This window comes from Corvus cornix, chromosome 2, assembly GCF_000738735.6.
Source record: "Corvus cornix cornix isolate S_Up_H32 chromosome 2, ASM73873v5, whole genome shotgun sequence".
NCBI lineage: Eukaryota > Metazoa > Chordata > Aves > Passeriformes > Corvidae > Corvus > Corvus cornix.
In genome coordinates this window covers 135,969,653-135,982,978 of record NC_046333.1, presented here as the reverse complement: position 1 = coordinate 135,982,978, position 13,326 = coordinate 135,969,653, and the positions used below count along the sequence as shown (strand labels likewise).

General features: G+C 37.5%; 1 protein-coding gene across 1 annotated transcript in view; it reads left to right on the top strand.

Annotated features, from left to right (window-relative positions):
* The window catches only part of ANGPT1 (angiopoietin 1), a 157,185-nt gene that overhangs the window by 67,813 nt on the left and 76,046 nt on the right, over positions 1-13,326 (top strand). The window contains exons 2-4 of the mRNA XM_010404855.4: positions 3,056-3,211; positions 4,100-4,221; positions 12,831-13,063. Coding sequence (XP_010403157.1) covers positions 3,056-3,211; positions 4,100-4,221; positions 12,831-13,063 — 511 coding nt within the window. The remainder of the gene's footprint in view (positions 1-3,055; positions 3,212-4,099; positions 4,222-12,830; positions 13,064-13,326) is intronic.

Below are 13,326 nucleotides of genomic sequence, written 5' to 3'. Positions count from 1 at the left end.
CCACCCTGCAAGGATCCTTTTATCACCTAGTAAATAGATGCTATTGCTCTTAAATAACCACAAAGAAAGCTCAGTTCATACGCTTAAAACAAGGCCTCCAAAGAAGGGGAGGCTTCAGATGAAACTCCATGCTTGGTCATAATGAACCTGGTAAATTGTTGGCTTCCTGCAATAAAAATAATAGGTGAAATCTTGGCCTGCTGAAGCCAATGGGAATTTTGGCATTGATTTTAGCAGGGCCAGTATTGCAATCAATAAATCTACTGAGCAAACTAAAAGAAGTAGGTGAAGGAGGGAAGGGGAATTAATGTAACAGAACCCCTATATTATTTCAGTCCTTGTTCAACCCTCCTTTGCCTGAGTGAACTGCTCTTGATACTCCAGAGATGTGCTCACAGAAACTATTGGTGCTGTTCTGAACACCAAATATTTACAAAAACATTTAATGAGCAATTCTGAAACAGGAAAGTCAGCTTTGTTGTTATAATGAGTCAGTCTCAGATTCAATCTGAGGCTATTTTAGGGGTGAGTAATGAGTGGAAATTGCCAAAGACTGGATACCATGGGGACAGTGTTAGACTGGAATAATTAAATGTATGAGTTATCCAATATGCCTCAATCTATGGCTGTGTTCTTGCTAGTCAAAACTGCTGTACCTCCACACAGATGCAATCACAATCACAATCCTCTCTGTAATGTGAGAAAAATATACATTTCTTTATATATTTATACCCCTATCTGTGGTCTTTTTATTTATATGTGAAAACAGGTAATTTCTAATTTCTGATGTGTAATAAATGCAGTTACCATATTTTTTCAGGGATTTTCAGAGGCATCCATTGCACACATGCACCACGTGCCCCATGTACAGCAAGGCAGTTTCAGAAAGCTGCAGGCTAACAAATCAAGCACTGTATAACCACAGCACAGACATGCTCTGTTCTTATCTGCAAACAAAAGACATTGGATGTGAGGAAATACGTGTGTTGGTAACCTGTCGTGAGCAGTGCCATGACTGGAGAACCTTGTGTCTCATTAGGAAGTGAAATTCATGGGAGAAACTGAACTCCTTGTTCAGATGTTCCAGAAACAATCTCCATATTCTGAACCTGAATATGGAAAAGGACAATCATCCAGTTTATGGGGCTCATCCACAAGGTCTATTTGCAATCAAGAGTCAGTTTGGGGGGAAAAAACCCAACTGTTTAGAAAACAGTGAGAAGCAAAGGGTGACTAAAAACATTTTATGAGAAAGAGTTATACAGGAAAAATACCTCTGAATATAAAAGGATGTTGTAGAAATGCAATGGAACAATAGAATCTCCCTTGAACCAGCTAAATATCTGTAAAATGCCTCACAGTAAAAAACCAAAGCATTAAATTTACATTGGGAGTGGAAAATGGTGACATCCATTGTAGACATTACTTTGCAATACACTGTTTTCTTTGGCTGTTAAATCTCATTTAAATTCTTATCAAAGTATTAAAAAATAAATTTTACCAACCCCTTAAAACCACTCTGCAGGTTTTCAGCCCAGAGTGGTTACCTGGCAATTCAAGTAAACTTTTTTATTTTCTGAAACTGTAGGACATCCACTTTAGTTTTTACCATGATGGTTATTGTTTCTTCAAACTGGGATAAACAAACAAAAAAAACATCAACAACTGTCTTATGCAGAAAATATTTTACATTGTGGCAGTGTCTTATTTCTGTAAAAATCTTCATAAAATTAATAGGTGCACACAAATGAACAAACTTGTAATAAATATTTTGTGAGCTCAACTGAAGTGACATGTTTGAATATCTAAGAGTAGTGACCCCTAAGCACAGGTATACCTACAGAAAAAATGAAAGCAGCTGTTCTTATTAATCACACTCGGTATCTGACTCCTGCTCCTTTTTGCAGTCTTTAAATCAACTCCATCTGGTTGTTACTATTTGGTGGTGCCACTTACCTTCCACAGTGAAACATGCTTGCTGTTACAGAAACAGGTCGAATGTGATTAAAAGTATTAGGTTAAACAGTTGTTGCTTAGGTCTGAAATCAGCTAGCTGTAAAGAACGATAATCAGTCACAAGACAAAACTGAGGACCAAATCTTCACTGAGTCTAAACCAGCTGGACTCCAACTGATTATTTCTGTGGAAGGTATTGAAAACCATGTTCTGGGCCACCTAACTTTATCTCAAAGCTTTATGGAGCACATCAAGCCAGAATAATGCTTGTATAAGTAAGAAACAATCTCACCATACTGTAGACTGGCCCTGAGTTTGTGGCCTGCTGTGGCAGGGCAAGGACACTGTCAGCTAGAAGGGAATGATCCTGCCTATGTAGATTAAACACACTGTAACCAAAAGAACCCCTCTCTGGGGTACTCAGTTTATTTGGAGGGTCCTAGTTCAGATTCTGTTCAACAATTTGCCAAGTCAAACCAAATATCAAGACCACAAAAGCAAAAGAGCAAACTAGCTTTCTATGCTTTTTGGCCAACAACTTCCTGCTTTTATTGCCATGATACTGTCACCATTCCTTTACAAACTTTTGATCTCAATTAAACTAAGCTGTGTTTATTGCTGAGTTTGTGAAAAATTTTTCTGGGGACTCAACCAAACAAAAAATCATATTCCTGAATGACTGAATGACAGATATAAACCAGGGGATGTAGGATGCGATAGGATCTCTTCCATGAAAGACTCACAAGTTATGATGTACAAGTAGGGTTTGATGTTTTCCTCTGGTGTGCTTTGCTCTTTTAGGGGTTCATTTTGAAGCTGCCGTGATATCTCCACAACAAGTGTTCACTGCAACCTTGACACAGATAAAGACAGGGCCTGCTCCAGCCCATGCCAGCAGACCATGGTATTTAGAAAAATATTGGGACTCTTACTCAGAGGGGAAGATAGTCAGATCCCTACCCCAGTAGTCATATGGTCAACTGAGACTTGATCCCCCTGCAAATATTAAAATTTCTGCTTTTGACAAGAATGCCATTTATGACACCAGAATGCCTAAACAGGTGAAAATATTACAGCTACAACCTCTTCTCTTTTACAGCTTGAGAGCTATATTGTAGAAAACATGAAATCAGAGATGGTGCAGCTGCAGCAGAACGCTGTGCAGAACCACACTGCTACCATGCTCGAGATAGGCACCAGCCTCCTCAGCCAGACAGCAGAGCAGACAAGAAAACTCACGGATGTTGAAACCCAGGTATGCTCCCAGAGTGGTTTTCAAAAGGCTGCTAATTGCAGAGAACATTTCCCAAACTCTTTCCTTTCTCGTGCATTACCACAAAAAGCATTTCAACACAGGGGTCCAGGAAACACACTTTGCTTCTTGGTACTGACAGGGTTGATGATTGACCCTTTTTATATGTTTTTCTTTTGGTTTAATTTGGTTAGTATATTTATCTCTGTGTCTGCAACAAAGGTAGGACTGTCCAGGAAACTAGATCAGCACTTGCTTTTGAATAAACACCTACCTACTGTTGGTGATACAAGTGCCGGGCTAAATAGTGAGTGACAGGCTAAAACATAGCTTTTGATCTTCATTGTTGTTGCTGCATATCGATCATTTCCCAATTATTCAACCTCTGTAGGACAACAAAAAAAGAAAATTTCAGATTGCTCTGTGAATGTCAACAATTTCAAATAGAAATAAGGCATTGAACTGCTATCACAAAAGAGAGAACACGGGAAAGCTAAAGTAGGAGCTCTATTTACAAAATAGCAGATGCAACACTTTGACTTCATTCCAAGTTCTCTTGCACTTTTCTGGTTTAAGCATGCTTTGTAGGAATGCATGTTTGAGGCATGTCTCTTGTTTTTTCTATTGAAATGAAGCTTATTTGGCAGACACCTTGCCTTTTTCTGCTGGTCTAGTATTATTCTACAGTAAGCAGAGTGCCAGAATATCAGCTGGTATATATCAGTGTAGCTTGATTGAGTTCATTTGCACCAGCTGAGCAGCTGAGGTTAAAAAAGGATTTAGAAACAGTTTTTGACAAATCATCAAATCAGAATGAGATGGTTGTATTATGCTGCTATAGCAAAATAACCATGACAATATAAACATTAATGTTTTTAATTTTTCCTTAAGGTGCTAAATCAAACATCCAGACTTGAAATTCAGCTGCTGGAAAATTCCCTGTCCACATACAAGCTAGAAAAACAGCTGCTACAACAGACACACGAAATCCTAAAAATTCATGAGAAAAACAGGTAAGAGTGAGTAGTTGGTCTCTTTCTCTGTTCATTACAAAGTGGTCTGTGTATACTTTGCTTTAAGCAACTGATGAAATGAAAGGAGCAAATATAGTAAGTGGACAGCATAAGTAATATTTATGAACTGACTTAAATACCTGAGGTGTGAACTTACACTATATTATGTACTGTATGATAAATGTAAACTGATTTTTACCACTTTTCATGTTTACCTTAAGTTTACATCTTACTCTGTTTCATGACAACTTAGTTGTATGACCACAGTTCCTGCAATCAAAAAGCATAGGTATAGCTTTCAAGAGCACTTTCAAGTAGAAAAATATTAATAATAAATTATGAGATTTTCAACTGCCTTAAAGTGCATCAGAAAGAGAAAATCGTCAGTAGTTCACCTTTCTAATTTTAATGGATACAAATATACAGCCTATAGAAGGATCTCTCTCTCCTTTTGGACTCGATTAGCTATAGCATACTTGTAGCCATTCTCCATTTTAAGAAGTCAATGGTAAACATTTGAGGTTTATATTACAGCTGATGGAAAAACTATTTAGGAACACAACTCTTTAAGCAGCAAAATGAGAGTCGGGAAGCAGTTCCAGTGTCCCCATTCTGTAACACAGGGACTCAGCACCTGAAGTCACTGAACTTAGCAATTCAGTATGTAAGAGAGCATGTGTGGTGAGCTGACCTTGTCTGGGATGCCAGACGCCCACCCAGACTCTCTCTCACTCCCCCTTGTCATCAGAACAGGGAGAAAATACGATGAAAAGCTCGTGGTTGAGATAAAGACAGGGAGATCACTCATCAGTTACTGTCACGGGCAAAACAGTCTTATTTACTACCAATTAATAACAGTGTAGGATGGTGAGAAACAGAAACAAACCCAGAAAGACCTTTCACCTCTATGTCCCTTCTTCCCAGGGTCAACTTCACTCTTTATTCTTCTATACGCCTGCTGAGCAGTACAAGGGGATGAGGAATTGGTGCTGTAGACAGTGCACAACACTTTGCCTCTCCTTCTTCCTCATGCATTTTCCCTTCTCCAGCATGGTTCTTTCCCACAGGCTGGAGTCCTTCAGGGTAAGATTGCTCCACATGGGCTCTCCACAGGTGTCAGCTTCCTATGGGATCCTCCATGGGAAATATCTGCTCTACCATTGTCTCTCCCACAGGCCACAGGGTTATACCTGCTTCAGTGCCTCCTTCGTTCCCCTTCTCTGACCTTGGTGTCTGCAGCATTGTTTCTCTCCCTTTTTCCTTCACTCCTCACACCGTACCCTGACTGGAGCTCCTCACGCTGTACAGCTGACTGGACCGAGCTGTGGCCAGCACAGGGCAGCTCTGGCCTTTCCTCACAGCAGCTGCACCTGGGCACTGGCATCCAGTACTGTGGGAAAAGCTGCTCCCCTTCCTGACTGCCCTTTGAAACATCCAACATACTGCTGCCTCTGTAAGGGACAGGTGTGAGCAGGGAGGACAGGGAGTGCTCTGACTCCTCAGCCCCACTCTCAGCTCCCTTCCGGAAAGAACAAGTGTGGGGTCAGTCTGACTAGGACTAAGGTTTCTATTCCCTCTGTCTACATTTGATATTGAAATAAGGCAAACAGCTTTAAAGATGAGGCAGACGCTGAAGCATGTGATACAAGCTGTAGAGGACTGTTTTAACTGAGATCAGTCAGTCTTCCAAAGAGAGCAGTGCGATCCCGTGCTGCTGGACAGGAATTGGCAGCTGAGGCAGAAAAATCTTGCCCAGGGTCGTGCCTAAGGCAGACTAGCACCGTAGTGGGCAAGAGGCTACAGGGTAAAGAAGGAAAAATACCGGTAGTGATTAAAAATAGAAAATATTGTTACAAAGAACAATGTTTTTTAAAGAACAATGTGTTTTTTAAATGTGTCTAGTTGCAAAGCTGGTAAAATAATATATCATTATTGCTACTGATTATGAAAACCTATTTAATGTGTTTATTTTAAAAACTGTTTATAACTAGTAATTCCAGCAAATGTTATTCTGAAGAAACTGTATTACATTGAAAACTCTTGAACTCCACAGAGGTCCCTCAACCAATCAGAAATATGAATAAATTAGCGTGGGATTAACTTTGCCTTTGGTCATCTCAAAAATAACTAATTCACCTAAACTGCTTGTGTGGGCTCTCCCTGTAATCCACAGAGAGAGTGGGTATGGCCAGGGGGCAGTTCCTTCTACGTATTTTACAAATCTATTTCAAAATGGGATTAATTTAATCATTAGTTGAGTATATAAGTACTTGTACTTTTATCTGCTGCAATACGGTTAGCAACAAAATTTTGTTGTCTGCTTAAGAGATTGAATCTTGTATACTAAATCATTTGGATTTATTTATTTACCTTAGGAATGAATAAGAGTAAAAAGTCTTCATGTCACTAAACAAATAAGTCCTACTTGAACTGACCTTTGACTTGGCTGACATTATGGTAAAATGGTTTTTGAAAAGTCAGAAGAAAAGGAGGGCTATTTTTAAAAGCACGCTTTTTATTGTTTGTCTCAGAGGTATAGGTATTTGCAGATGAATGGAAAGGCACACAGAATTTCATCCTATAATGAAGCAAGGACCTGGCATACATTGTGTGGGTTCTTTTAAAGTCTCCTTGGGACTGATAAAATTAGGGAGAAGGCTGCGTTATGATTACACTAAAATATGGATCATCCACTCTTGTATCGTCGTCTACTCCTCACAAAGAATTGTGTAGTCTTGGCCTTGCAGGTTTCTGATGTTGAAATCAATTATGTGCTTGCCAGGTTCACTCTGGGACAAATCTTGGTGATTTCAGCAGGTGCTAGGCTTCTGGACATGCCAAAGATTTTAGCTTGCTTAAATTGAAACAATATTTGCAGATTCCTCATTAGGCTGTGTTTAGTAGCTATTTGCAGTTAAGTTCTCCTCATCCCTCTCCATGTAACTTTCACACCAATAAATAGAGAAAACTCCTGTAATCCACATTACCTACGTGAACTGCAAGCTTTTTTGGAAAGGGTCTTTCTTTTGCAGTAGGTTCACAGCACAGTGGGAACTAATGTAGGAACTACTGTCTTTGCAAAAACAATCAAAACAGATGGTGTAGTGTGGGCTGATAAATTCTCTGTGCTAAAATTTCCTCTATATAAAGTAACAATAAAGATCTTAATCACTTTCGAAGAACTGATTTTTGGATGAAAGTAATGCAAAATCTTACAGTAACAATAACTGATCATTGATGTACTACAGTAACTTGCTTATTATCCTTAAATGTAACTAATGGTGCTTTTCAACAAGGGAGCAGTGCACGTTCTTTAGATTAGAAATATGTCTATTCTTGGCCTTTCTCTTTACTCCCTGTCTCTTCTCGGAAGAGGGGCCAATTTTTTCTTTTTATTCCACTGAAATGGAAGATATTCCATGGCGTAAATAGAGTCACATTTGCCTTAGAATCATGTTTCTATTGAGTGTTCTCATGCCATAAATAATTTAGTTTTGTGGGTTCCCACCCACTATAATGTAAATGGTGGTTTCTTCCATTGCCATTTTTTTCTCCCACAAGAGTTTTCTAAATGCTATTTTGATTTATTCTTGAAAGATTTCCCTTCTTAAGTGCCTTATGAGCCCCCCCTTTTTTCCCCAGAGTGTACCAGCTGCATCTAATTTATAGTGTGCAATTTCTTTCCATATGCAAGTGTAAAAAACCGTCCTATTTGCTAAAATGAAACAAATGAGGAAAAATATAATGGAATTCTGGATCTTCCGTCAGAAAATAGTGGAAGTGAAATTTAAATGCAAAATCTTGCTTGAACTTGCAGAAAATAATGCTAGATGAACACGTTCATTACAAGAATTGTTGTATGCTATAAAAAGCAAGCACTCAAGAATGGTTCTTGAATGTCTGTCTGACTGTGTGAAAGATGAGGAAGCACAATATGTCTGGCAAGTTTTATTTTCAGGTTGTGCATATACTAAAAAGATAAATACCGATTTTACACGTCACTTATGTAATTTCAATGGAATTATCTTGTCACTGGTATAAAAAGTAGGCTTACGGGTGCTAAGTGACTTGTTACTTTACTGGCCCTGAGAAATATGGGGACAGATATTCTCATATTTCCTTAAACTCATTAGAAATATCAGACTCCCAAGTATGGGTGATCAGCACCTAAATACATAGGGAAAATTTCACTCACCTTAAAGGAAGTACAAAGAAGCCATCTCACTGAGAGAATAATATTCTTGCACTCAAAAGTAGGCACTGAAATCCTGTACCCATTTGTCTTCTCATAGATATATAATAAAAGAACCCTACGTATGAATGGCCAAGTAACTTTTTTCTGGTGTGACTTTACTTGTCTTTAGTTATAGGTTAACAAAGTATATGTTTTATCTGTATGTTTAATAAAAAATAATTTTTTTAAAGATTATTTTAATGCAAAAGATGTCGATCTCCAAGGTCTGGTCTATATCCTGTTCTCACATGTCTAAACTGAGGATTCTGAGAACAAAGATTAAAAAAATCTCTTGAACTTCTGTGGTCTGGAATGGATTAGTGAATAAACTACCTACCTTATAAGGCAGATTGTCGAAACCAGACTTTCCTTCCCCCTTCGACAGCTACCACAGGGTTTCCTATATGTTCTACTTCATCACCTTTCAAAATGACAACAGCTTTCACTAGAAGTCATTCTTTGTCTTCTGTTATGGTTATTCTACCCTCTCCAGCATTACTAGAGGTTTTTTTCTGAATCAGCTGGACACAGCACAGTTGCACTGAGGCACTGCACCAAGTCATTCCACAGGCTTATACCTGACAAAGTCAAGACATCATTTGTATCATTGAAAATAGATTCCTAGCCCCACCACTAAATTTGTTTGGGTTTGGGATGTGCATGTGTGTGTGTTTGGTTTTAGATTAATTTTCTCCTAGATAATGACTCCAAACCATCATTGTCCAACGGGTAATATTGGTATTTATTCATGTTAACAACACTTGTTTATTCACAGCTTTATTCTGTTCCCCAAATGCCTGATTTATTTCCCCAAATTGAAGGCTCCAATTATAAAAAACACATATACATGTTTATGTGTGTGTCTTTATAAATAAATATACAGATATTTATATGATGTTTCTGGTGAATGGTGATTTATTTTTATTGTGTTTAGTTCTGATGAATGTTTCATCTGTCTAGATTAGTAATATTTTCAAAGATTTAGGCATTTCAGACATATAGGAATTGTATAGGAAATAAATACAGAAAACTTACTGCAAAAAAGAGCCATAACATTTTACTGGAAAGTGTTTTAAAAGAATGTTTCAGTCAGCCTTTAGAGGATGTTGGACTGATTGGTATAGAGACAGCCTTCTTTCTGTTTTCGTTAATATTTTGTGTCAGCAATCGTCATTAATGAAAATTCTTATAAAACTTTTAGTTTTAGCTCAGTCTTCAAAATGCTTCTTTAAAATATTGAGAAAATATCTTTAACAAGAACTCATCAAAGTTATTTCTTAATTGTATTTGTTAGAGGTTGTCTGATGTTACAAAAAAGAGGCAACAGAGAGGTCTTTCAACAGCTAAAAACCCCTTTCTATATCTTTCTAAATTCTTTCAATTTGTTTCAAGATTTTTTTCAAGCTTCCTAGCACTTCTTTTTTTTTGTTTAAATTATCTATAACAAATGTTAATGTAACAATACAAATGAGTAATTCTGGCCCTATTGGAGTCAAAAGCCCTAAGAGCAGCTTTTCTCACGCTATAGAAGGATATCTTCCTTTTGGAACAGACCAGTTCAGAAATCCCCAATCTATGTGAAGACTTTGCTTTTGTTCATTTGGAGATTTGACCAAAGTTTTCTCATTGATTCATAGTAAAACAAAAATGAACGTTTTGGACTTCTTCCAGGAATACAGGGAGTGGTCCTATCCTCAGGACTTACTTTTATCTGATATAGATTTATGGATGTAGAAAACTAAAGGAATCAAGTGCTATGACACTTCCATCTTTGCACCGCATGTTGACACACCACTCAGAAATATTAGGATGTATTATTATTAAAGCCATAAAACATCTGCTTCCTGTTTGTCTCTGTAGATGCCAAACTATGGAACTCTAAACATTGTCAGCTTCTCTTTTCTTGCTTGACATGGCCAGTGGTGCTACAAATAATATTGTCATCACCAAGGGTTCATTTACTATGGCCTTAGGAAGGCCACAGTGGGAAACAAATAATGCAATGCATAAATTGTAGTTGTCAAAGGCTCTTTCTTTGACATGAAATCATTCAGACATGGAAATCATTTAGTTGTGGACATCCAGATAGGATATTAAGGAAATACTGTATTATATGGATAAAGTTAAAGGGAATTTTTTTGTCTTGGCTTACTATGTAACTATAAAGCTATATTCTATCTTCTTCAATGGCATCTTCTCTTACATTGATAACACACAACATTTTGAGGACTGTAAGATGTCAGACTGGGATGTGGCCCCACCTAGCACCCATTCTATTATACGCTGTGACCAGGCCCACCTTTTTCCTATCCCAAGTTCATTGATGTAAGTTAAAAGTTAAAGTCACAGAAAAAGTTAAAAGCTAGAGTCACAATCAATAATTTCTGTGAAAAAGTGGATAGAACTGATAAATTTCAAAAGGAAATGGGGTTTTCTGACAGTATTTTGTGACTAGAACCAAATCTAGCTGAAGATTTTTCAACTGCTTCTGCCTAACTAAACTACATCTGACTTTCTGCATGAGAAAGCTCAAAGGCTACCACATACATGTTCTTAAAAAAATCCATGTGAATCTAGACCATGATTTTTAATATTAACACTCAAGTGATGAAAAAATCAGCCACGGGCTCGATAAGGTGCTAAAATAATTTATAGTCTTTGGCTTCAAAATCCATATTTTGTTTCAGTTTGTAGCCTTCTACTATCTTATTTTAGTCCACTAAATCTTGTTATGCTTTTGTTTCTAATTAATGAGACTTTCAAAATGAGATATGTTCACCTTTGTGTTTGAGACCCTACAAAAATGTATTTTCCCTCCCATCTTTCCTTTTTTGCTCCCTTTACCCAGATGCTTCTGGTTTTCACAGAACTAGACATATTGGTATTGCAAAGTATGTTTTCTTCAGGATATTTGTAAATTCCACATTTATAGTATTTCAGAAAAAAAAAAAAAAGATTTCTTGCTTGATTTCTTTGAAAAAAAAGTTTAATCTCACTCTAGCTTGTACAGCAAATTTCGGGGCCTGAAATTAATCTTTGCATTTTTATCCTCTCTAATAGCTCATATTAAGGCTCTGAGATATCAAGTAGAAACAACTCCATATGGATTTTATTACATTCTTCAGTTACGTTAAATGACCCCAAATTATGCAGGCATTTTGCCACTGATCTGTTATCCAGAAGTAAAAACAAAGGTAGAGTGCAAATAAATAAAACCTGACTGACTTGAACAGGAGGAAGTTTGTTGGCAAGTTTGTAACCACTGGTAGGTTTGTGGGCACAAGAAACACAACTTTTGGTGTATACAATAGAAACCCCAAAGAGAAAGTAGCAGAGAGATTGAATTAAGTTCCTTATCTAATACTAATACATTCTTTCTGTTAAATTCCCACTCCAGCATCAAAGCACTGTCTGGGAAAAGCTTCTTGTTCATGGTTGACAGATATTAGCTGTCCTTTCAGTCTACAACACCGCTGTTCTTCTAGATGTAATCTGATGTGCCTTTCATCTTGGTAAATTGAACACTTCCAGCACAGGACAGAAAGGGTACTAGAAAAGGAATATTAATCCAGAGGAAGTGTTTCTATAGATGTGCAAAATCTTTATAAAAATTGAGGTAAGCAGGTCACATAGCATGATGCTCAAGAGTTTTCTGTCTGAGGAGCCTTTTGTGGAACAAGCAAACATGGCTGGGAAGTGTTAGTGGGATATGTACATAGTCTTGAGGAAAACAAGGGAATCCACATTAAAATGAAAGTTTCTGATTTACCTTTTGGGAAAACAGTACTATTCTTAATTTGAACGCAGGCACTGCTCATCTGGTGTGAAATTCTTATCCCAGCTTCACAGACCACATCAAAAATTACTTTTGTTTTGGGTTCCATATGCTTTGATAGTCTTCCATAACTTATAATGCTTATCTTCCATTCAGTGACAAGGACCTTCACAAGCTATTCTGCAGTTTACCCCTGAGCTTTGTCTCATCGTATTGACCCATTCATATTACCAATGATGTCCTTGTCAGTGCCCTGCTCTTCTCCCTCTTCTGCCTCCCTCAGGTTTTCCGCCTGAGCTTTTACATTCAAATGTTTTCCTGGCTCTATGCTCTTGCACTTAGATCCAAATAACACCTATATCTGCTGTTCCATGCCCTTTAAGCATTACAACATGCAAACATTACAAAATGCAGTCTTAGAGACCAGTTATATTTGATTCTTTGACAGAGAAACTCAGTGAGCTGAATTACTAGATGTGACATTTTTTAGAATTATTGATTTAGAGAGTGAATCATACACTGAAAAAAATGTTCTGGTTTCTGTATTATTAACTGTGTTGGCATGAAATAATATCTAGTAATTGTTTTATTTCATTTTAGTTTACTTGAGCACAGAATTCTAGAAATGGAAGAAAGGCACAAAGAGGAGCTGGCCACTTTGAAGGAGGAAAAAGAGAACTTACAAAGCTTAGTCACACGACAAAGCTACATAATCCAGGAGCTAGAGAAGCAGTTAAACAAGGCAACAAGCAATAATAGTGTCCTGCAGAAACAGCAGCTTGAATTGATGGATACAGTTCACACCCTGATCACTGTCTGCTCCAAGGAAGGAGGTAAGAAAGTGGCATTATAAAACATTACAAGTACTAGGAAATTTCTTGTGAACTAAGTCCTGAATTTTTGGAAAAGGGAAACTTAATGGTCTTATTCCAAGAAAGAAGAAGACATTATAATTGAGAACAAAAGAGCTGATGAGAAACCCAAAAATCTAATAAAGTTCAGACAGTGCTGAGACTGGTCCTGGTACCAACAGCCATATTTGATTCTTTGAATTTAGTATCACTGAGTTTTTATACCTTCACTATAGCAGATATAG